Below are 25130 nucleotides of genomic sequence, written 5' to 3'. Positions count from 1 at the left end.
TCCGTATGAAACAGATAGGAGCCCTTGGCAATAACAACAATCCTCAGCGCAAACCTCACAGCCTGTTAACCACAAAGCCGTGTCACCATCAAGTCATTTAAGATGCAAAACTGTTAACAGTTGGCTTCTGTAAGAGCAGTCCAGCCTTGAGTGGTGCTGGATTTTGTTTCTTTAATACTTCCTGACAGCCCTGCTTCTCCAGCTACTTGGCAGCCATCTGGAAGATCATGAAAAGGTAGTTGATTTTTCTTTGTCCCCTGGGACAGCATTTTCTAGCTCAGCCTACATGTGTTGAGTGTAATGATAGGCCTGAGCAGTTTAAGAGTTGTAGAGGAGTTGGCTAGCCTGCATTTTGGATGAGTGATGCTGCTTTTAGACCAGACCACAGGGCTCTGCAGGGGTATGGGGACATTGGTGTTCAGCAGTACGAGGGGGTCAGGAATGGCCACGCTACAGGGGGAGGAAGACCCAAGGGGTGCACAGGTGAAGCAGTTGGCTTTTAGGCAGGGGATGCAAGGGAAGAGGGGCAGAGGGTATGTGCACAGTCACTGCTTGTCCAGAATCACACCAGGACTTGGAGGGAGATGTCACTTCGGCCGTCTTATAACAGCACTGCCAGTGTGTGCTTGCTCCTGGTGTCCAGAGCCGAGGCTTGGTCCTGGAGCCACGCAGCAGGACCCTCTGCCAAGGACAGGACATTCCAGCCACAATCCAGTGCTTCGCACAGCCCATGGCAGTCAGGGCAAACAAGCAGAGTAAGGACAGCTGGACCCAGCAGCTGCCGTGCAGGATAAGGCCTCCTTTTACACTGGATAAAGATGAGCAGCACCGCCTTCATGACTGTCACCATATATTCCAGTTGTTGTGATTCATATTCCACGTTTTGCATCAAACTAATTTTATTTGCTCTTATTGGAGCTTTCAAATTGCAATTCCAAAATTCATAGCATGGTGAGACGTACTGGGAGAAATCAGATTTCCTTTTCTGATTCATACAAAGTCGAGTGCAAAATGGCACAAAAACAAAAAACGAGTGGTTTCAGAGGAATGTGTCATATGTGCAGGGGAACTGGAGGCTGTACCAGATAAGAGTCCTGCGCAGAGGGATATGAGGTGAAGAGAGCTCAGGGGTGCCCGGCACATTTCACCATCACTGTCTTGCATTGTTACATATAGCTAGTGCAGACTCAACTAATTGCATTTTAATCAGTTGGTCATATTAAATACACACCTAAAACAAAATAGCCCAATGGTAAAACCCATCCACTGTGGTCCTTTCCCACATGTCTAATTGCAGTGTAATTACTCACCTAAACAATTCAGTTGTGTTTACTGTATATATAAGCACGAGATTTAGAAGGAACACTGAGAGCCTCAATCTACTGGATGGGGTGGGGTGGGATGCTTTCAGCCTGCATTTAGCCATCTGCCTCTGTCATCAGTGGAAAGAGGAGGAGACACTTTTAGAGCAATTCAATCCATCCAAAATAACCCACTAAAATGCACTTTAAATGTAAAACATTTTCTCAGTGGAAGTTTCTTAGACATCTATTTCTCTGAATAATGCAGTTACCACCTGTGTTGTCAGCCAGAGGAGAACACAGAGGCTCTTTGCACAGCCTTAAACCAGCCTAGGTGCAAACAATGCCACACAAACTTCCTACAGAAGTGGCTTTTGAGAATGACACTGAACATAACATTTTTATTTCTGCACCTTCAGTTTGGCAGAATGATCAGCATTTCTGGGATTTCTTTTTCTTCTCTTTTGATACTTTAAAATTTGCTAAAGGTGACGTGCTTCCAAAGAGCTCACACTTTGTGTGAGTGGAGCATGATGGAAGGCATTTTCTCAAAGGCCATCTGTACGACGTGCCTGACCATGGATGAGACAAGAGGAGATTTTTGTACCTACTTCAAAATCATATTTGTTTATTTAAGGCCACACAGACCTTAAGTTTTCAGGCCTTTCCTTGTGCATGATAGGCTGCAGCATTTTTTCTAAGTAGGATGAGGATCTTCATAATGACTATTGTGTAAGGTTTTATTCCTTGTTTTCTATAATCACTCACAACATGTTCCACTCTGCACCCTTTGTCTTTTCCATTCCTTGTTCCCTCTGTTCAGGCAGCAGGATCCTCCCTGTTCCCTCTCCTTTACAAGGATCATTTGCTACTGCAGTACCTGCAGCTGAGTCTTCATCTTCCTGATCCCTCCCCTCCAGCAACCTCCAGCACTTGCAAACTGCAGCTGAAAAAAGTTCTTTCTGTCTGTGCTTCTACCACCTCCCATCACCATCACTTACCTCAGAAGTGTTTACAGAGCACAGAGCACCTACTGGGAGGCGCAGGATGAATTCTGCTTGTGACATCAAACAAGGCAATTTAACTTCTGATTTTTTAATAAACCTTTTATCTCAAAATAATAATACCATTATAAAATCATTGAAAACAAAATCAAATAATTAATTGCAAAACTATGCAACAACTGAACTGTACATTTACTTGTATACAGATTTTGCTCTTGAAATTTAATTACCTGTTTATAATAAAACATACTTGATTGACATATCACTTTCTGCATTGCATTAAGGAATTTACTTCTAAACTCGGTTTTAGGTGTAGAATCAAGCTGTCATTGCCACTAAAGCTACATCAGGATGTTACAGATAATATACAGTAAGGCAGGATCTGAATGAGCAGACAAAGAAGTAAGACATTAAAATATCCTAAGACAGCTTTTATTTCTCATAGGAATAGTTATGCTTTCTATTTACAACACATGAGATGTGTTTCAGGTTCATTAATTCTGCATGCCTGACTTTTATTTTTAACTGAAGTGTTTGTGTATGATTGGTTACAATGAGAGCCATGATCTTATGCTCATCCTACAATTATCTTATGACTGATTGCGCCTGGCATTGTGTAGATGAAGAGCACCAAGAAGACAACAAGAATAAGCAGAATTATGCCAATGATGATGTACTTCTTGTAGTTTCTCCAAATCAGGTGATACAAACACTTGAAAGGATTTACAAACCAAGAGAAGGATGTGTCTGGTCGGCTAAGGAGGAAGAAAGAAAAAAGAAATAAAAACTTTTGTAAAGGCAGAACCGTCTATTTCCAAAGCTACCCCACTGCAAAATACACATTTGAGTCTACAAATGACCTTTAACTCCTCGGAGCCCACTAAAAGGTTTAGAGAGAACTTCTGTGAGTGTTACCTACTCTCAGGTCATCCATCTTGTCCCCAAACCCTAGCTCCACACGTGGCTAGGAATGAAATTCCAGTTCACATTTCATATCTACTCCAATTTAGGGCAAGATGTGGGGTTCAAAATTATAGAAAAGATTGTGATAAATCCTTAAGAAGAAATGCAGGCATCTTAAATTAGAGTACAAAAGCTTTCTATTCACTGCAAAGAATTTAGCATTGCAAAAGGAGTAATTGAGTCACTACAAAACGTGATTGCTTGGTGATAGTCACAGTGCCATAACAGGCAGTCAGCTCAGGCCTAGCATACAGCCCCAAATGAGATATTGTCAGAAGGAGTTTTAAAACAGGCCTCCTGAAAATGGGAGATGAGAGGAACCTCAAAATCTAGGTAGATTGCCTGGGTACGTAAAAGGAAGAAGGGCCACCTTCTGGTGGGGCATATCTGCACTCCACAATCCTGTATTTCTTCCAAATGTCCCATGTCATATTCTTCTCCATAACCAATTTCTTCATGTTGTACAGCAAAACTGCACCCAGAGAGGAAAGCAACACTCCCCTTAGGAAAAATGTCGGGGTAATCTCTCCTCTGGCATGCCAAGCAGCTTGGGAGGTCATTATGCCTCTGACTTAACAGCCCTACCTCTGCAATGAGCTGAGCCAACATCTGCCAGCAGTGTGTGATGGGATGACCTGCAGAGTGCAACGATGTCAAACAACGATAACACCAGAAAAATTGGGTGCAGGCTTTCTTTGTTATCAAATATCACTGTAATCGTGCAGATGGTACAGCAGTAAGGAGAATGAAATTGAGACTGAGGGGTCACAAAAAGTAATGTTTTACTCCAGAAAGATGTTTAAGTAATTTAAATGATGTCTTCTGGAGAATTCAGTATTCAGCACATGACAGGGAATGCCAGTCTGACAAACTCAGGAAATCTAAAGGTCTACCAAATTTATTATTTTTTTTAATTAAAGACAATATTATAGTAAGGGTAGAAATGGCTTGGAAATAAATTTAAAAAATAAGCCCTCCGGGTTAAAAGGAATTGTAAAAAAGTGGATGTGATAAAGAGTGAAGCTGACTGAATCACAGACTTGAGTAACAAAAACATTATTCCACATGTTCCACCTAAAGGGCTTTTCATAACCTTTATGGACAGGGGAAAAAAGCCAGACTCTGGCTCATTTAATTTATTTTCTGGGCAACATAGGCAACAGAATTCAGTACCAGCTGTAACAGTATATTTGTTACAACAGAGAGCATCTACCAGAAAAGCATCCTATCTTGATTGGCAGAGATGAAGAGATGGATAACCTCTTTTTACCAGTTTTACCAATATGAAGTTACACTCACTGCTAAAAACCATGCACCTTATTTCTCATTTGTCTTAGTCCCCAGACACTTAATCTTTGTCAACCTTTTATTTGGTAGATTAAAGACTCTGACACTGCATAGTAGCTCCTGGAATATAATTTAGTTTTTAAAAATATTTTGTTTTGCATGATTAAGTTTTAAAATGAACTATCTGAAAATGTATCTGCTTCTCTCTGTATGAACCTACATGATTGGCAACAAATGTGCAAACCTAGAGTACTAGCACAGAGATATGGAGACCCACCTCTTCCTGAAGAGAGCTTATTTGAAGTGCAGAAAGACTTTTCTGCCATCTCTCAACTGATTTTGACTGCTGTGTATGGGTGAACCACTTAGTCCATACTACACATGGTGGCACTGAGTTGGTAAACTTTAATGCCAACTTTATGGAACTGAGGCATACAATGTCTCCAGCTATTATTTTATTTTCTTTCCTTTCCAGTAACTGGTCTTGATGTATTTACTATCTGCATGCTGATACCACCTTTTTAACCTTAGGATTTGTTCTGACCAACATTCAAAGTCAGGTGTCCAGCCTGGTCAGTCATGTAGGGTTATTGTGCAGTCAGTGTGGAGAGGAAGAACCTTGCAGAGGACCTCTCTCCCCAGTTTCATGATGGTCACTGCTCCCATCCTAAGATGTGTGTTGAGTAAATAGGATGACTCCTCCATCTGTATGTGGGTAACTACAACAGGAACCCAAATTACTTGCTTCTGAGATGGATAATGTCAGGTAGGACTTGTCACATCCCAAATTTAATTGAGGCTTACATCCTAATTAAGCATAGATCTGGGTCAAGCCATGTGTTGCCTGTGTACTTCGTCATAAAAACCTAGATGTGGAGCCTTTCTGGTTACTTAGCACAAAATCTGAAGACTGGTTTTGCTGCATCTGGGTTGAAACACCTCCAGGCTGGTTTTGCAGCAGAGAAGGGGCCACCAGGCTAGTGACCACATGTTGGCACAACAGCACATTACCAGCAAAAATGTTCTTGAGGTGAAAATTCAAGGTGCCCTGGAGCACCAGGCTTCCTGGGGTGCACGGGCTGGACTTGATGATTTGAGCTTGAAAATGAGCTGTCTCAATCCTCTCTGCTATGTAATAAAAGTGCTGCAGTTTCCATTACTGGGCATTTTTTAGACATCTGCCAGGTATAGCTCATCCTGCTCTTGCGTAAAGAAAGATGCTCAATGATATGATTGATTAAAGTTTTTCTAAGGCTAATTCTCAATAAGTCTCTGTTAGCTCTAATTTTCAGGCAAAATTCATATCCTTTTGAGAACTATTGGCAATTCCACCTTTATGCTGTTTTCTCCTTTTTCATATTTATTCTGAAACATTTGTTTGTATATCAAACAAATGAAGAATAAACAATGTGCAATGATTACTTTTAGAATTTGCAATAGAAGCTTTGGTAGCAGGAAATGTAATACCAATTTCCTTTTTTTCAATCTAACTCCTTACTTTAGTAGAACAAAGTACTTGAGCCAAAATAGATTAGAAGTATATTTTTTTTTTCTGAATGCAAAAATCTCAGTTGATAATATATATTTTTTAATGTGGTAAATACTGAAAGATAAAATGCTCCTTTTAGATCATCTGCCTTTATTAAATCACTAAAAATGTCCTATTTAAAGAGCATTATGATGAAAAACAAGCATCTTCATTCTTTGATTATGAAGTACAGAGAAATTAGAGACATATGTTAAAGTCATATGGTTCCTGTATGACATGATTTTTGTGTTTTATGTGCCTTTATCTGCATGTGATTATGCAAGAAGAACCAGATGCATGCAGAGGTCAGCTTTTCACTGATAAATAGCAATTAAGATACCTTCAAACACTAAGACTCTGCCTCCTAACGGTCAGATTAGCAACAACAAAAACTCAACAACAAAAGAAAACTGACACAAACATGGCATACAATAACTTTAAAGCACTTAAATTTTAATGGCTTGTATATATCCTCTTAATATAGTAAATATCATTCCTCTGATATTTACTTGTGGCCAAAATAAAGTGTTGGGTATGTGCAGTGGTTGAAGAGGTTATCACGGACCAGGTCAGCCATGGAATGAGCGTGTGTGTGAAGTCTAGCTGAGGTCAGATGGGCAGTAATGTGATTTGTTTTGCCTTCTACAGGAAGATATTTCAGCACACCTGGAAGGTGCTGCCAGCTAAGAGTGCCATCAGCTAGCCCTGACACAAGGAAGCCTGGCATTGCCAAGATGGCCAAACAGCTTGCTCAAGCTTATAGCAGGAACGAGAAGAGCATGGAGAGCTGCTCTTCCCTGACTGCTGCTGAACGCCCCTGCCCCAGCTTTTTAATGAATATGCTCCTACTCACTTGGGTTTTTCCAAGGGCTCCGGCTCCTTTCGAGCTTTGCCTACTGGATTCTTCTCAGCTTCTTCTGCTGTGACTAAGTGAAATTCAGCTTCCACTTTGCCCTGGATCAGAGAGATCATACGTAAGCATCCATTACTTGGTTATTATAATTAAATCACAGCAGGAATTGGCTTGTGGAGAAATTATGGAACCAGCTGAGGGCAAATGAAACTGATGAAATAAAATAAGAGAAAGTCTATGCAGTTACAGAAAAAGCACAAAGGAAAAAACGAGGCACCAAATCCCTAACTTACACCCAAGGAGCATAAAGAAAGAGAGGTTTTCTTCCAGAAATATCTTTTCTGCTTCCTAAATCATAGTGTAATTCATCTGATAAGGCCCGTTGCAAAATTTTTCCTGTTCACTCCAACTATCATATGTCCCTGGAGAGCTGAATGGCTGAGCTGGGAGATGGTGGCTGGGCTGGTCAAGGTGGAAACGGGGAACATTCAGTCTGTCACAAGTGATTGTTCACTAGGGTCACATATCACAAAAGCAGATGGCTAGAGACCTGCGTGCAGAAAATGTCATGAAGTCCTAGAGCTCTGTTCAGGGGATAGAAAAGCTAAAAGAACCCAGCAGGTGGATTTAAAGTCAATTTTCTTAGTGGATGGCCAGAAGATGACACTCAGATGTATGACAAAAGGATAGCTTTGTTCAGAACCAATTTACCAATAATTTTCAGAATCCTGCTGTTCTACTGCTTGTTTCCATTGAAACAAGCCATTGAAATTTGTTAAGTGACCCACAAAATATTAGCACCAGTAAAAGATCATGTTTACTACACCGTGCAGTAGGAATACGTAAGTTGAGTTAACTTGTATCCTTAGTATTAGCCATAACTTCCGCTACAGAAGTTAGAGCTTCCTATATATGAGTTAAATCTTTTCCCCTTGCACTCATGGAAGCACTTGATTTTCCACCCTACCCATCCAGCGTGCTGGAAGATGAGCAGTGGAAGAAAGCAAAGAAAAATACAAAGTTGTAGCGGTTTAATCCAGCATGCAGCTAAGTCCCACACAGCCCTTCACTCACTGCCTACCCCTGGGGATGGTGCAGAGAATAGGAAAAAAAAAAAAAAAAAAAAAAAAAAAAGGTAAAACTCTGTCTGTCTGGGATTATCTGAACCAAATCTATGGGGGCACAACTGAAGCACATGCAGAGTCATGTGGATTGCCAGTGGTGTCTCTTTTTCAGGTAACATATTCAAAATTAGCATCTGTCTCTGTCAGGATTGTAGCAGAGTCTATCAGCCCGAGCAAAAATCTGTTCATCTGTAGTGAGCTGCCTACCGTGAGCTCCCCAGCCTTGATGAAAGGCCACCAGCCTCTGACACGCTTCTGCTGAAATATGGAGATCTTGTTTTCTTCACTCATTGCCACAGCCATGCCTAGGTCACAGCTCTTGGCTGTCTTTGCTGCTCGATGGAAGCCATTTAGGTTCAATTCGAGAGTGCCTGGAGAGAGAGGTGATGTGACAGCACTGAGAGACCAGAAAGACACAAAGGCATTCAAACAGCAGTTTCTAGGTAAGACACACAGAGCAATGCAGCATTTTGGCCCACGCTTCATAGCTGAGCATCTCCCTGTACCTTCAGCGATTCATTTATATTGCCTTGGCATTGCCGTATCTGAGTCCCTAATTATTCACTCTGCAAGAAATGGATAAGGTGGCAATGTGATGCCTCGGAGAAAGACGTGAAAAACTATGGTCTCAGACACTTCCTTCTACACACCTTTATAAAATACAGGTACAGAGAGACCTCACATGAAGCTCAGACGTTTTCACTGCATACTTACCCAAGAAATCATCTGAAGAGAGTCTCTCAAAGTCCCACACCTGAAGCACCAGCTCTGCGGGTATTTTGCGCTCTGTCTTTTCCAAGGAAAATATGTTTTCTCTTTTACTAACCACCATTTGTTTCTCTGCTGGGAGGTAGTGGAATGGGAACACAAAGCGCCAGTTGAAGTTGCCCTCTCCTGTCAAGGAGTTGTAGTGTACGTCTGTCTCCTGTTTGTCCTCTTCCAGGCCCTTTATCCACCTATGGCAAACACGTAGTGGAACACACTGCCATCACCAGGGAGCTTGAATTGCAGGTGTTTTCATTCAGTAACAACAAGATAAGCAAACAGAGCCTTTAACCTTTAACTATTTTTATAATCCTTTAACCTTTACTAATCACCCTGTAGTCATGTTGTGCCATGCTAATGGATTCCACGTCAATGTCCCAAAACTGGCTTAATCGGTTAGTACTAGTGTGTATAGTGTTTGCAGTTGCAGTCTTAGGGGTATAAACATGACATAAATATGTCTGGAGAAGTCTCCCCAGCTTTTCTTGTCTTTTTCCCCTGGTTTCTGCTATACTGTGCGTATCATTTGAAGTGCAATGCTATGTTACAGGAGACTATGCTTTCCTAAACATAGTCTTCTCTTCTGAAGAGCTCCACCGAGGTAATGATCCAGAATTACGCATTTTAGTTCTGAAGATGATCATAGGTTGAGTAAAGGTTACCATTTTTGCACTGCACCCAAAGAGTGGTGTTTTTCCTGCAAGCCCTATTAATTCAACAAGGAATAGGGAAAACTAGCAACAATTCGAGTGCAAATCCTGGTGACATTCAGTGCTGAGTGCACTATCTGAACATAACAAGATATGTACCTTTGTCATTAAGGCACAGAAACAAACAGATATCCGATTCTGTCATTCTCTGTCAGGCAGTTCTGGCAGTGATAGCGATGTCCTCACATTATCACACAGCTCAGCACGAAGGATGGCTCCCTATTTATTTCCTTGGTTTCTAGTTTGCACTGCATTTTATGCTCTCAGAGTTACTCTGCTACTCCTCTGAACATGTTAAGTTTCTTGCTAAGGTGGGTATATGTGTGAACACCAGGGATTTCAGAGCAGCTCCTCTCAGGGAACTGCAAGGGAAGGTTTATTCAGCCAGCATGTGCAATAGGTGCTCACTGGGGACCATGTGGCTGTGTTGGTGTACACTTATCTAGGCCAATATCGTATTCTCCAATGGATTACTACCACACAGAATGGTCAGAACTAACTCAAGTTTCCCTGGTAAAATGGTTTAGGTTGGACAGGACCTTAAATATCACCTAGTTCCACCCCCTCACACCCCTGCCATGGGCAGGGACACCTTCCACTACACCAGGTTGCTCAAAGCCCCATCCAACCTTGCCTTGAACACTTCCAGGGATGGGGCAGCCACAGCTTCTCAGGGCAACCTGTGCCTGTGCCTCACCACCTTCATAGTCAAGATTTTCTTCCTTATATCTAATCTAAATCTAAATTTATTTTGCTATATCTTTACTGCCCTAGATACTCAGATTTTTCCAGGACTTCATTCACACATGCTTACTCCCACATGAGGTTAGAAAATATTTCCCATTGAAATAGTCTGGTATACACCAGCTTTTTGTCTCTATTGTGTTCATACTTCTTTTTTTATGTAGTTAATTTCATACCTGTCTACATCTATTTGAGCCCTTACAGTTCAAATTTTGTGTTTTGTCTCTGCTGAACTGTGAGTTTGGTTCTCTTCTTATGCCAACTCTGCCTCAGTCATTTTTAAGTTACTTGATTTTAAGTGTGAAAAATGGCGAAGCGGTATTCAGCACACATGACTAATTAGGACAGGCATTTAGAGTGAAATACCAAGGTCACAGAAATACCTCCTCAGATATTTCCACAAAATATTTTATGCGACTGAATATAATTTGTCCTTTTGAAGACAAGTACTGAAGAACTTACCCTTTGACATAGATATCACTTGATTTTTGCCCTGTAAAGATATTTTCATCTTCTAGAATTACATCCTCTGTATTCCAGATAATTACCCTTAGTTCATAGCTGAAAAAGAAAAGAAACATTTTGCACAGTTAAGATCATGCTAACAAATGGTCATTTTTTTAGTAGGTGTGTGTATACTCAGGCCCAGGTCAGACACTAATGTAAAACTCTTCCAAATCATGCTTTTGTAAAGTAAGAAATGTTGTATTTGTGCAAAAGTCTTAAAATAGCACCAGCCTCAGGCCCCTTCTGTTTACAAGAGGATGTAGCAATAGAATGGGGATGGTGGCTCCTCTGCACTCTTAGAGCATGCCAAATGACAGCAGGGTCATGGCCAGCTTCAGAGAGATGGAAAATTCCTTGCTTTTTATATGCTGTTTCCTTTTCAGTTCACTTCACTAAAATGCTGCAGTGTAACAAGGCAACGTCAATATGAGCAACATCATCAGCTTTCCCATCCTTTCCACTCCATATATACAAAATTTACAGTGGCCATCCAAAGCTCTAGAAGTTTGAACTGAAATACAGATATTACAGGTGACATAAACAATTGATTAAAAAAAAGTCAGTGTGTGAACTGCAAAATTAAAAAAAAAAAAAAAATTATTTGGGAACACCCACAAATGATTTTTCTATTATGACATGCTGTCTTGGAAATAACATCAATCTCATGTGTGTAATTCTTTGACCTTGGAGTTACCAGATATCTTAGGTCATGGAGCTCTTCAGGACATGTGGACCCTGAAAACCAAGCCTCTGCACTAGACAAAGAAACTTTCCTCTACAAATCTCCATCAAACCCTGGTTCACTCAAAGCTCACCAACAAGAAAATTTTCACAAAGTGTTTGTAGTTCTATGGAGCCTGGAGTCTCTTTTGCTGCATTAAATAGGCGTTTCCAGGCAAACTGTTTAACTCCATTTTTATGTTGACTTTCTTTCTCATAATTAATGATTTGTAAATATTTTTGCCTGGTTTTGTAGACTACAAAATGGCATCAACATTTTGCTTTTGTGTTTATTATTAGTTTAAAATATTTTTGCTTGGAAAATGCTTGTTGTTAAGGAAAATTACAGAAAGTTCTGGTCTGAGGAAAGTATTTGTTACATGGACTCTTATTTTTGACAAATGTTGGCTTTTATAAAGAGAAACGAAAATAAACAAGTCTGCATTACATCGCTCCTTGTTCAAACGTAAATAAAGCAGGAATAGTGCCAGGTTCCTGGTACTTAATTCCATCAGATTAAAGATCTCACCTAGGGGTTAAGCACATTACATAACTAAAAAGGGGTTTTAAAACAGAATTATTTCTTTCAGCTTAACAAATGGATGATAATATCAGAACTGTTATGGGACTCTTGCCTCTAGCCTACTGAAATGTCTTTCTGAAAAAGGAAGATCTTTCTAGAAGATGTGTGGTAGCTCTTGATGCAAATGTTACTAGCAGTTCTTTGACTTGTTTAATGAAAGAAACCAAACCAGAGCCTCTCCTTTGACTTCATTTTATGTGTATCAGAATCACAGAAGTTTGTTGTGACACTTCTTTTAATAGTTCTTTCCAGACGCTTAAGACTCAGTCTGGAAAATTTATACCACTGTGCTGGGAGGAAGCATACAGTATTATTACCCCTTGGGTTTTCTTGGTGAAATGTCCACCGGGGGTCCTGGCAGAGGCATATCTTTAGGAAATATGTCAACCCACATCTGTACACGACCCTTGAAAAAAAGAAATAAACATCACTGTAACCCTATTTTGGTGAGACTTTAAAAGGTTTTAAATGTAGTTCTGTCTGACAAAACCATGGCTTCCCCTCTGAGCACCAAACAGTTCATTAGTCTATAGCAAGTTAATCTATAAGCAAACTACACAATATATTTTTTTTCATACACATATTCTATCAATCTCTCAGCAGTTTGGTGAAGCTGGAATTATGCTCAAACATTGGCAACTTACAAGTGAAAGTCCATATAAAAACAGTACTTGATGAAAACTGAGAAGAGCCAAAGTCCACATACAAATAGGGTTTGTGTTAGCTTAATAAATGAGCATTTAAAAGAATGGAAATAAGCAGTTACAGCTTAAGCGGCTACTGTGTTTAGGTAACTCCCTGTATACACACATGCATGACAATTTGTAGGTTGATACTGTACAAAGTCTTGTGTATGGTACATCACCTGGGCACAGTCTCTGTGTTTGCAGATACAATTAGAAAGCACTGTAACTGGAGGAAAGGAAAACTTCTCTTGGGTCTACCATCACTACACCATCACTGAGCTGCCTTACCTGTTCCATGCCTGGCTTGTCCTTATGGTAGAGAGGCCGAGTCTCAATGTGCTCTGGGACCAGCTTGTATCCAACCCCAGGGATTTCTTCCCAAGCACGTAAAACCTTTAAGGAGAGATGTTCATACGACTCAACTGGCTCCTCTATAGGAAAGAGTAAAACAAAAGAACAAAGCTAAATTAGAATGCTAACCCCCTTGGTAACATGTTCCATTAAATATATAAGATGGTCATTAAAAACCTGCTTGAGTTAAAAGGAATGATTTTATGTACCCCAGCTAAGAAGAGAAGGGTCTTAAAGTGCATTATAAATAAGGGTACCCACTAGGATAAATAGAAGAGTAGAACTTACAGAGCAGTTCATTTATGTATAGAGTAAGTCATTTTATTATTACAGTTTCTAACAGGAAGATGGAAATAACGTGTGAACTACACTTTTTACAGAAAATTGCAAATGTGAGGTTTTTGTGGCGCATGAAAGACAAGGAGACAAGACTTTGATGCAGATAACAGCAAATAGGCACTAGAAATTACATCTACAGCCTTGTTTTGCCTTGTGATGGCAACAGCAAAGATCACCCTGGAGAAGAAAATCACACCTCAAGGGAAGAACAGTAATGTGAGGGCTGAAGTCTATGGGCAAGAACATGTCTTCTGAGAAGCTCTGCTTTGCCACTGGAGGAAAATATAAGGGAGACCCTGGAGGAGGGCATTTTAAGGAAGGAACAGTGCTAATAGTGCAGGTGATGTGGATATTGAAAAGCCTTTTGAGCATTTGAGTCTCTCTTTCCTCCATTTTTGTGTGGGTTCACACAAAAGGAACCCAGAGATGTGAAGAGGGATGTCTACTAGATTAGGAGAGAAGTACCCAAGTGAAAAGAAAGTTAAAACTATTTTTGTCAGCAGTTATAACTTTTCCTAGATTGCTGCTATCTCAGAGTTGCTGGTAAATTACAAAAGGTTTCATTTGGATTTAATCAGTAGGTATTGAACACTTCCTAATGGCACAGATAGGAAGGAAGAATGAACCTGTGGTTCTGAGTCCTGGCTCTCTTTTGTGTGCTGGCATGTGTTTGAGATGCAATAGATTTCATCTAATTTTATCCAGCTAAAGACAAGGTTTTTAGCAGGACAGATCGTCCCTTGATAACCCATCCCCTGTCTCAGGCACCTTTCTAAAGACAATTTGTACGCCTTCTGAAGATGCCTGTTTGTTCCTACTGGCTGCAGATAGTCTTAGACTACTTTGGAGTAGATATATAACTTCTATACTCTTGGAGCAAAGTTAAACTGTTCTTTCCCTTGCTATTTAAAGCTGTATGTACAGCCTTCGGGTACCAGTTTCACCACCTGTAAAGTAGAAATATTGCTGTTGACCATTTTCAGTAGAGCTCAAATCTGTGGCCTTTGTTAGTTTTACAGACCCAAATGATGAACAGCACAGGAACTCAGCAGGAAATAAGGACCAGATTGCCTTGTCAGAACAGCAGTCTGGATAAGGAGCATGCAAAAGACTGCATGCTGTAAACATTCTCTGCAACATGCCAAAAAAAGTTGTGTGAGTAAGCTTTTCAGGAGGTGGACTTTTCCATCTGGTTCTGTATTTCCTTGCTTTTAGTTTTCATCATCTTGTCTGACATTGGTTGGTTTGAAGCTCATTTTAATGGACCAGAATTTTGATCTACATCTGGCAGCCACATTTGCTTGTGTGCTGGTGAAGAAAACAAGCTGCAATACTGAAAACATAAATCGCTCTCAGTCCAACAAACCAAAAAATGGATCAGCTCTTCTCCCTCCAACGCTACCTGAGCAGCCTTCCACTGGAGGGGTGGCCTATATTTTGTAGCTGCCAAAGGGAATTTGCTCAAAGATGAATGTTCTGAAACACAAAGAGGTGAATAGAGGTTTCCCTACTCCACAATGTCCATTACCTCCAGGACCAGCTCCTTTTGTTCCTCCTTGTCTCCATCCTCATTTCTCTTTTCCTTACTCAAATGATAGTAGTGAAGCACTGATAGCTCTGTCCCACTCCACCCTTACACGATATGGACACTCAACTTCCTGGTAGTTTTGCCCTCTTTTTAATCTGGGACCTCTGAAAACAAGTTATGTCCTGTCCTCTGGATTCATGAACTTCCCAGATACCTGGATTTACACAGCATTGTGTTAGCACTTCAGAAGAGCAGTCAGAGTAGTAATAATCAGGCCAGGAGGAAAAAAAAAAAAAAAAAAAAAAAAAAAAAAAAAAAAAAAAAAAAAAAAACAGAGAGAGGGGGAAAGGCAAGCAGGTCAGGTAGGACTGGCAGGGGTAAGTGGCCTGGAACCTAACTGGGGTTGAACAAGGACTTGCCTGACCTTGAGTAACTCACTTCACATATGTACATATGTAATTCTTTTTCATTTTCTCCCTGCTTGGTTCTGTCTACGTTATGTGTCTTCCTTTAGATGGGGAATACATTTTTTAAAGTCTGATGGTTACCCTCACTTCTCATGTCTTGGTTTGCTGTGTGGAGGGGTCTCAGATCATGCAAGCTGCACTAGTTTCAGATGAAAGTAAGCCAGAAGACATGTTCAAACAGCATCACCTGCACTCCAACTGCTCCCCATCCTTGGGTCAGGAAGGAGCTAGCCCAAAGTACACCCTAACACCTATGGGGATGTTAGGTCCTCATCAATGGCTGTTTTGCCCTACAGATTCTCTCCAATTAAGCTACAGTACTAGGTAATACAGACACAGCCTTCATCACCACAGTTACATGAGTATTTCATAGCAGAGACAGGTTCCAGTAATCTGATCCTAGAGAACCCTGCAAAAAGGACCCCAGCTGCAGGTGGGGCAGCCTCTTGGTATTGCTAAGACACAGTCAAAGAATGATGAACTACTGCATTACCGTTCTCATCTTCAATGAAGACCGTCTGTCCCTTAAAGACTTTTGTTCCTACTTGTATCTCCCCTGGCCGCATGAAGGGCCCATTTATTCTGTAGTCCTTACACAGCTTAGTGAGGATCTCACTTGGCTTCGTTGCATCTCGCCACGCATTGTACCCTTCTCTGCAAGGAGGGAACAGAGTGGAGAGAAATTGATGAAGTTTTCCTCCAGCAAAGTGTGCTGTCAAACAAGATTTCATATGCAGAGATTCACTTCATGGCCAGTGGCCCCAGTGTCTGCTCAGCCCAATTGTTCCTTTGAATTGTCCAGCACTGAGAGGAGACACCTCCTCTCAGGTGCTCAGACCCTGAGGCCAGTCACTCTTTTCTCTTAAAACACAAGAGAAGTTGATGCAGCCTAACTCCCAGCTTAGATAAAGTGGCACAGGCACTGGCATGCTCCCCAGAAGAAGAAGGACCAGAGTTCATTCCCTGTTCTAACTTAAGGATTCAAGTCTACACATTCTACCTCCAGAATGACATTTAAGGAAGAAGTACTCTGCTGCTCCCACATGCAGAGGAGAAGCTGAGATTGTCTGGGACCTGGAACAAGGACATAAAGAAATACTTCATACTGGAACTGGTAAGGGAAGAGGTTTGGGTCTTGGTACACACTATTGGATCACTTTTTTATTTTATCCATCTTTTGTTTATAGATAAAATAGCAAAACAATTGTACGACAAGAATCCCAAATCCTCACCTCCCAGGTAAATTCTCCACCCCAGGGCAATGAGTTATTTAGTTTGGCTTTCTTCATACTAATTAATCTTTGTGCTTAACAACCTTGAGAGTCCAGCCATGTGACTGGGACCAGGAGCTCTGCCATGTGCCTCATGTCCAGCACAGTGGCCATGCCAGCAGCCCCACACTGCTTCCTCTCCCCCTGCTTCCATGCCAGTCCCACCAGTTTTGCTTCAACTGCTTCGGTTCCATTTGAATAATGGGGAGCAGGGCTGAGCCCTGGCATAAGTTTCCTGACAGACCATTTTCCATTTGCCCTTTATGTCTGTCCAAAGACAGTTTATCAAACAGATATGTTATACATATAAGCTGTTTACTATTTAGAAGACTTGGTGAAAAAAGTTGTTAATTTTAAAATATCCCCTTACTATTTGGGAGCTAACTAAAGCTACTGCTAAGCTCTGTGGTAAATTTAATTAAAATACCTCCTGTGACTTCTGTGCTGTCTTAATATTTGGCCACATCTGGAATTTCTCCTTCAACACCTTCATTCACAGTGTGCTGCTCTCTGTGGCTGTCTGAAGAGGTACTTACATTTCGTATTGACTTTGTAACCCACAGGTAGCTCGATGCCTGCTGTAGAAACGGTTTTCCAAATCAATTTTAGTTTCCCCAATCAGATCATCAGTTCCCACGAAGTCATGGTCATAGATCAGAACTGTGAGCAAGGAATCCCTGGGAAATGTAGCCTGAATTTCAAATGACCTACAGCAAAAAGTGGGAAGTATGCGCAGTCAAATCAGTTTTGAAGCCTAAAAGATTAAGTTAATGAATACCATGCAGACCATGTGTGGGACTTTTTCTGCTTGCGTTTTTTGTTTTAATAAAATGCCTGAATGTACTAGAAACACACAGTGCAAAAATAATTTCTTCCTCCTGTTTCCATATCACCTCCTCTGCAGTTCTAAGGCTGTTCCTACCTATAGCAGACAGAGCAATGGGAAGGAGTAGATCAGCTACAATGGTTTATCCTGAACCCAACAGAGTTGAACATATGGAAAGGTGAACATATGGAAATTATGAGGCTAATGAAATTGTATGTATGAGAGTTATTGTGCACTTTTCAGAACCTCTAAAACACACTTTTCTGTTTTCTTCCAAAGGCTGTTTGTAGATGTTGAATATAGGAATTTGGAGGCACCCAGTAAAATCATCAGGCAAAGGCTTTAAAACAAGTTTCAAGAAAACAGAATAGAACTCCTTTTTCACTCTCTACATATTTTCAGGGATAAAAACCATTGTCATTAGATGTTTATGGAAGCTGAAAATCTAAAAGTGACCTTAAAAGGCATTTGATAAATTGATGGAAGACAGAACGTCCTCATCAGCATGTCACTGGCTCCACATTTTTCCAAAGCACAGGCAAACCTGATCTTCATCTTCTGAAAGAGTTTAATCCTTCTCCTCAAAATGTCCAAAGCCTAATTTTGTAGCAAGAGCAGAGCAGGTTTTGGAGGAGAGAGAAATTTGGGAAAGCTCTGGGATTGCTGTGGGGTTGGTGGTACTGTGCTGACCAGGCCTGCAAGGATGGTGAAAGGTGGTTACCATGCTGTGGCTGGAAAAGAGTTGCTGGGCCAGAGTTGCAAGGACTATCCAAATGAATAGCCAGTTACTATCTTGTCTAAATCAAATATAGCAGCAATTTTCCATTCTGTCTGTAATCTTCAGGGTTTATCACAATGATAACTCAGTTGATACCTCTATTAAAGAAGAGCTTTAATCACAGAAACTGAGATGGTATGCTATGGAGGGACCACTCTACTCTTGTCTTTTCTCCTCACACTATTTTAAGTTCCTGCTGTTGCAGACAGGATTCTTGCCTAATGGGTTTTCAGTTCAATACAGTATACTTTCTCTGTCTTACTGTTCTGCTAGATCAAGTCCATCCCAATTCAAAACATTTTCACACATCTTTAAACAGTGAAAGTTACTGTAAAAAAACATGGTTATTAGAATTAACATTAAATAAGTTTAACACCTTGACAACACAAATTTGATGTTTTCTGAGAGCTCACATCTGTCTCCCCCATTCAAAAGACTGGGGGGGTATTAATTTTTTTTTGGCTTAATCCTATAACCATGAGATTTATTTGGCATTCCGTTCAACCTGAAATGGAAACAGATTTTGAAATTGCACTTTACTGTGCTAATGTTTATTTCACTTTAAACTTGACAGTTGTACTAATTTGCGCAGACAAGATCATTTATTGCTTCATTTCCTCTCATGCATCATTCCATAAAACCTTTCACAGATTGCATTTCAGGATGTGTTTTGACTGGTATGAAAATTAAATAATTTGTAATCATACAGGGTGATAACAATTTTTAACATTTTAATCAACAGAATCATACAACATCCGGGTAGGCAGACATCAGCCTATATAACAAACACTTTATAACAGAAACAAAAGTGGTGGCAAGGGACAAAGCAGGGAAAAAAAACCACAGTCGGGAAAAAAAAAAAAAAAAAAAAAAAAAGACATTACTGACCTTCCAAATACTGGGTTTAGCTGCTTGGGGATGTAGTTTTCCCTGTCTTTAATTTCTGTGTTTCCCAGTCTCAGTACAATGTAGGGATCTGACTTGCCATCTGGATCAGCTGGGCTGAGGTTAAATGCCTGTTAGGAAGAAAGATTTCTGTCTCCTCAGGAAGCCTGCTTAAATGTAGTATGGTCACAGCACAGGTCTGTGGGTCTGTGGGTACCCTGCCTGGTCCTGGGTGTTCTAGAAGTCTGGGGGCTTTGCTTGCCTTGAGTAATACAAAGCTTGCCATTTGGCTTCACAGGCTGTTGGGAAAAGACAGTCTGGAGGAGAGAATTTCCAAAGGTGAAGCAGGTGGAAGCACCATCCCACCACTACAAAGATGGGAAAAGAGAGAAGCACAAGAGGTCCCATAGACAGGGACACCTCCCACCAGACCAGGCTGCCCAAAGCCCCATCCAGCCTGGCCTTGAACACCTCCAGGGATGGGGCATCCGCAGCTTCTCTGGGCAACCTGGTCCACTGCCTCACCACCCTCAGAGTGAAAAAATTCTTCCTTATATCTAATCTAAATCTACCCTTTTTTACTTTAAAGCCATTACCTCTTGTCCTATCCCTGCACTCCCTAACAGTCCCTCCCCAGTCCCTCCCCAGCTTCCTGCAGGCCCCCTTTGGGCACTGGAAGGCCGCTGTAAGGTCTCCCCAGAGCCTTCTCTTCTCCAGGCTGAACAACCTCAACTCTCTCAGCCTGTTCAATGCTGAGGAAGAAGCTGTCTGTACTAGTGCATGCTGGATTCAGGAAAGGTTTTCCTAAAAGAGTGGACCAGGTCCTTAGACAACGCAAACCAGATCCTCATGTTACATTTAGAAGAAATGGCTTCAAAGCTTTTATAGCCAGGAAATAAAGTAACCTCCTCTTATTCTTCTCTTCAGTTTTGTTTATCGTTGTCTCTTTGTATGACATTTGTTCCTTCTTAGATCGCCTGAAACTCTGAAATACCTGCTCCATGTATCTCTTTCACTTCTCACATTGCATTCCTTCATTATCTTGTCCTCTGTATTTCTATCTCTTTGTCAACCCCATTCCTTATCCTCAACATCTACCCCTCTGATTATACCCAATTCACAGCCCTCACAAAATATTCTCCCATTTCTCCCTCAGTGTGAAGGCTGTGTTGATGTGTTATTTTGAAAAAAAGTCTACTAATTCAAATTTACTGCATTTGCATAATATGACTGGAAAAGGTTGTCCATGATGTGTTAGTTACATTTCTAGCCCCTTCAGTCCTAACAAGTAAAGTGATTATCCTGTCTTGTGGCTGATCATGAAGCATGTGTAATGTTTTCAATTCAGAGCACACTTTTCTACAACATGAAACACTAACTGAAACACAATAAAAAAATCTACTACGTAGGTGAGGATTTTCAGAAGCTTCACAGCAAAGATACTGGAGGTAAACCAAGTTGAAAAGCAGTGTCCCACTTATTTCAAGGTTAAAAAAGCAGCTTTGTACTTACTGCCACAATATAAACCCTGATGAGGACATTGACGGAGTGGTTTGGCGGTATCCCTTGCAGAATGCGGGGCTGCCCTCCATCTAGCAAGCTGCCATCCTCAGGACACGGGTATATGCAGAAGGAGCCCTGGCAATACACTGTCTGTTATCTCCCTTGAAAATAGATTAAGTACGATATGGAAACTAACCTCTGCATGCAAGCAAAACATCATTCATACAGCCTGCACTGCAGCACATACATATGCACAACATATTTTGTGATACCACTCAAAGGGAACACAGGATTCAGCATGTTAAACATCATCTGTTAAAATGTTTTTTTGGTCTATAACATGATGCTATAGAACCACAGAATCACCGAACCTTCTAGGTTGGAAAAGACCTTCAAGATCATCACGTCCATCCATCAACTTGACTTAATGAATCCCATCACTAGGCCATGTCCCTTACTGCCACATCGACATATCTCTTAAATACCTCCAGGGACAGCGTCTAGATGGTTGCAAGAAATATTTGCATGCTCTCAGCTATCCATTTTATTATTTAAAGACAGACACCTGCTGGTACTACAAATCTACTTTTCTCGGTATTAATATTCTAAAAATAGTATTTTGCTCTTAACTACATATCTGTAAGATGGTAATTTCAGTGAGCTACTTTCGCAGCAGTGAGACTGGAAGCCAGTATGTTTTTGAAACCACCACACAACTCATAAAAACCAATATTGATTCATGCTGCTGAGTAGCTCATGCTGCCTGAAAGCAATCGGCAAGTCATGTGCACAGAAATTTGCATTGCAAACTAACAGAAGTATCAATGAGTTTAATCAGTTTCTCTGAAGTACAAAGTGCTTGAAATCCTACTAATATTATTCAGGCTTTGAACTGCATTTTCAGATTGCCTAATGGTGCATTTTTTTCCAAACCGAGTAGCTATAAAGGCCTCCAGTTAAACTACTCAAAATTACATATAAGTTGGTGTAACTGATAGTGTAGCAATAGAAGTCGCATTAGTGGAATCTGAACAACATAATATAGCTCTTCTTCTCCTTCTGTGACTTAATTTGTTTTGTTTTTTTTTCAATTCCTTGTTTCAAATTAACAGTGAACACCTGGTGCTGGATGCTGCTTTCATCTATTGGGTGATGGGAAAGGAAAAATAAGACTAGATCCAATAAAAGAGATAATTCAATTTACCACAAACTGTTAATGTCCTTTTCTTTCATCTTTGGTATACTTGAAGTATGCATGAAATGTGGGTAATAATTTAGAGACTGTATGTTGACATTAGAGCTCACCTTAAATTTTCCTATTATTCTGTCTTCAGAGTCACCATGAACTTCGTCATTAGATTTTCCTCTTAAGAGATGGAAAGTTTTCACCCAGTCCTCAAAGTTATTAAATTCACTCTCCAAGTCTCCTTCATAAATCTTTGAAAAATAGGAGAATGCTTATTTTTTTGTAGTGCAGTGAATATATTTATAGCAACTTTTTTTATTACAGGATGACTTGAAATCCATTTCAACTCAAAATACAGATTTTAATAAAACCAAGGTTTTGCAAAACTCCTTGAGGGGGAAAAAAAGTTAATTCCCAACTCAAAACAGGAACAGATTTGTTCTTAACAAAAGTCCTTCCCAAGGACTGGAACAGCTCGTTAATGCAATGGGTAAAAGAGGCTCTTGAAGATCCAGAATGAACATTTATAAGCACTGGTGTGGGAGAAAAACATTGTGGATGTGCTGCTCTTTACAACTGCTTCCTCTCTGCAACATACCTTTGATGTATCGATGCATATTAACAGCTATGTTAATGTATCAAGGAATGACAGCAAAGCAGACAACAGTAAACTGCTTTGGGGATGGAGCTTTAGGACAGGTAAAAAGACCAAATTGTTTTTAAAAGGACATTTTTTCCCCCTGAATTCCCCACCCGTAATTTATGAAGTGTTATTCAGCATGAAAGAAAGGGGTCTAGTTTAATGCCATCTCTTAAAAAATTGAAATAGCAGTTTCAAATTCCCCTTTATTCAGCTACAACCTAATCCAAATAGTCCTAATCTTTTCAGACTTCCTCATCTCTCCTGTCTTTTGGCATGTCCTTACCCAACCAAATCTAACACAAGCTGAATATTACCCCCCTAACAGGTAGAATGCACTGACAGTTACAGTAATGTTTTCCATACTTTTTTTGAAGTCATTTTAATAGGATTTAACATTAACAACATAACATTAATCCCTCCCCTCCCCCCCAGCTTAAGCCAAGCTATTAACAAGAGTTAACTGAATTGGCTAGTTAAAGTGTCCTCATCTTGTAGAGATACATTTGATTAGCTAAACTCCAAAAAAAAAACAAAAACAAACAAACAAACAAAAAAACACTAAAACAGAGAAGAAATGAAAAAAAGGAGGTTGATATTCACAATAAATTAATTCAGGGTAGCAATTCCATGATTTACAGGTGAGCACCAAAACTGAATTTTCACTCAAGGCTCTCTATGTGCATTTATATTGGTAAGTGAAGGTCTAAGAGCAAGTGGGCCACATCCATCCTACAAGACTCTGGGTGTTTTCTGGACCCTACGTGCTTATGTACAGAATCACTATTATCATGTGTGCATTATCAGTTTCAAAGTGTTTAAAATAAATAGAAGGGTATTGTTAAACTCAGATCCTGAGGTTAAACTTTGAGTAGGCTGAAAAACAGACTTACCTCTTAGACTTACTTCTTTCTTACCTGCAGTGTTGCTAGGTTTGGAGTCGTTTCTTGCAATTTCCTTTTAAATATCTTATCTTTCCTTTTGTCTGGCTCCTCTTCTATGATCAACGCAATGTGGTCAGAAGTCTGCTTATCTGCAGAAATTTCATGACATCATGTAGGTTTTTGGTCAGCAATGCTTATCAAGTGCTTCTGATAAGGATGCAAAATACATTTTGAAGATTACCCCTTGCTCTTTCTCCATTCATTCTTCTGCTACCAAGCATAGGGTCCCCTCTTTTCCCACCATTCCTCCCAGACAGAGAGGTGGCATTTCATCTTGCCTGTGGCTGATAGTCCTCATGATGATCTTGGACCAAGTGTGATGACATCCTGTATCACTCTTTCCCTCCTTTCCACCTCCCAGAATGTCCTTTTGCTTTCTCTCTCACTCCTTCCAGATGTGAACCAACAGATCTTAACACCTTTCACATAACATTTAAAACTGGAAGCTGCTATTTAGGCTAACTGGTACTTCATATAACGAGTGATCCAATCTTTTCTCTGCTTAAAGGCATCACAAAACAGAGCATATCTCACCTTGGGAAAGACCAGAAGTAGGAAAAATGGCAGGAGGCATCTGCCCAACCTTGAGCAGGACTCCAAATAATGAGAGGGGATTTCTGAACAAAAAGAGGATGAGCCCTCAAAAATGGCACTGAGATAGTTCAGTTCTTGGGCTGAAGTCTGGATTTTGAGTTCACTTAACTTTCAGTTTTTGAGTCATTCATATGTGTCTGATACCACTGCTACTCAATAGTTAGAACTACATATATATGTACATATTATATCAGTGCTATCCTATATGTATAATGCTTTTCATCACAGGTTTAAATATGTAACAAGAACTATCAGAAGAGAATTTATAAGTTCTTGAACCATCAGTCAAAAAGCAATATGCCACAAAACTGCCTGGATAGCAGATAGATGCATGTCAACATAGCAAGAAAAAATCTAATTGTAAGTGAACATCACATCTTTGTGGAATGTTTTCTATCCAAATATTTCTTCCATCTAGAAAAGTGAATTCCACTTAGAAACTGATCTCTGCCTCATCTCTCAGCAGCACTGATGATCATTGAAACACTGTCAGCTGCTATTTCGAGAATGATAGCATCTGACATTTAGGCCATGTCATCAATCTCAAGCAATCTGGATTGCTGTAAAAAAACACCCTCTTAAAAACAGAAATCATTTCAATCACTGGTGAAGTGCAGTCAGCCCTGGCATGGGAAGATGCTGTAGTTTAATTTTGAATAACAGCCCTGTGCAAGCAGTGGGCATTTGTTTTCTTTGTCAGTCCGCTCAAGCAGCCACATTTGTCAAAAATAATTTCTAGAGCTGTTTGACTAAGGAACTTGTTAAGCCATGGACTGTTTTCTTTGTGTTGTGTATATATATATATATATATACACACACATATAAATACACACTGCCTGTTTCTGACCAATTCTTTTAGGATATTTTTTTCAAATATTTTCCCCTTGAACCTAATCAAGGACCAAAGCTTAACAGCTATGGAAGTAACACACAGGATTATGGACCCTTCCAGCAGAATCTGTTCTTATGTCATTGATCCTGAATTGGATTCAAAATTGAGAAGAGCTCCTTTTTCTGAACCTGTTACAAATGTAGCATGAGAT

At 40.3% G+C, this 25130-nt stretch overlaps 1 protein-coding gene across 1 annotated transcript in view; it reads right to left on the bottom strand.

The window, feature by feature from the left end:
• Positions 1 to 2365: 2365 nt before the first annotated feature.
• The window catches only part of FER1L6 (fer-1 like family member 6), a 73486-nt gene continuing 50721 nt past the window's right edge, over positions 2366 to 25130 (bottom strand). The window contains exons 29-41 of the mRNA XM_035319179.1: positions 23467 to 23582; positions 22029 to 22160; positions 20733 to 20858; positions 19224 to 19351; positions 17268 to 17438; positions 15954 to 16114; positions 13064 to 13206; positions 12407 to 12495; positions 10742 to 10840; positions 8775 to 9016; positions 8268 to 8431; positions 6937 to 7037; positions 2366 to 3060 (exon numbers count right to left, since the gene is read on the bottom strand). Of these exons, the coding sequence (XP_035175070.1) occupies positions 2880 to 3060; positions 6937 to 7037; positions 8268 to 8431; positions 8775 to 9016; positions 10742 to 10840; positions 12407 to 12495; positions 13064 to 13206; positions 15954 to 16114; positions 17268 to 17438; positions 19224 to 19351; positions 20733 to 20858; positions 22029 to 22160; positions 23467 to 23582 (1853 nt within the window). The 3' untranslated portion in view covers positions 2366 to 2879. The remainder of the gene's footprint in view (positions 3061 to 6936; positions 7038 to 8267; positions 8432 to 8774; positions 9017 to 10741; positions 10841 to 12406; positions 12496 to 13063; positions 13207 to 15953; positions 16115 to 17267; positions 17439 to 19223; positions 19352 to 20732; positions 20859 to 22028; positions 22161 to 23466; positions 23583 to 25130) is intronic.

Source organism: Oxyura jamaicensis, chromosome 2 (genome assembly GCF_011077185.1).
Source record: "Oxyura jamaicensis isolate SHBP4307 breed ruddy duck chromosome 2, BPBGC_Ojam_1.0, whole genome shotgun sequence".
Taxonomy (NCBI): Eukaryota; Metazoa; Chordata; class Aves; order Anseriformes; family Anatidae; genus Oxyura; species Oxyura jamaicensis.
Note: the sequence above shows the minus strand (reverse complement) of the source record. Positions and strands in the feature narration are given on the sequence as shown.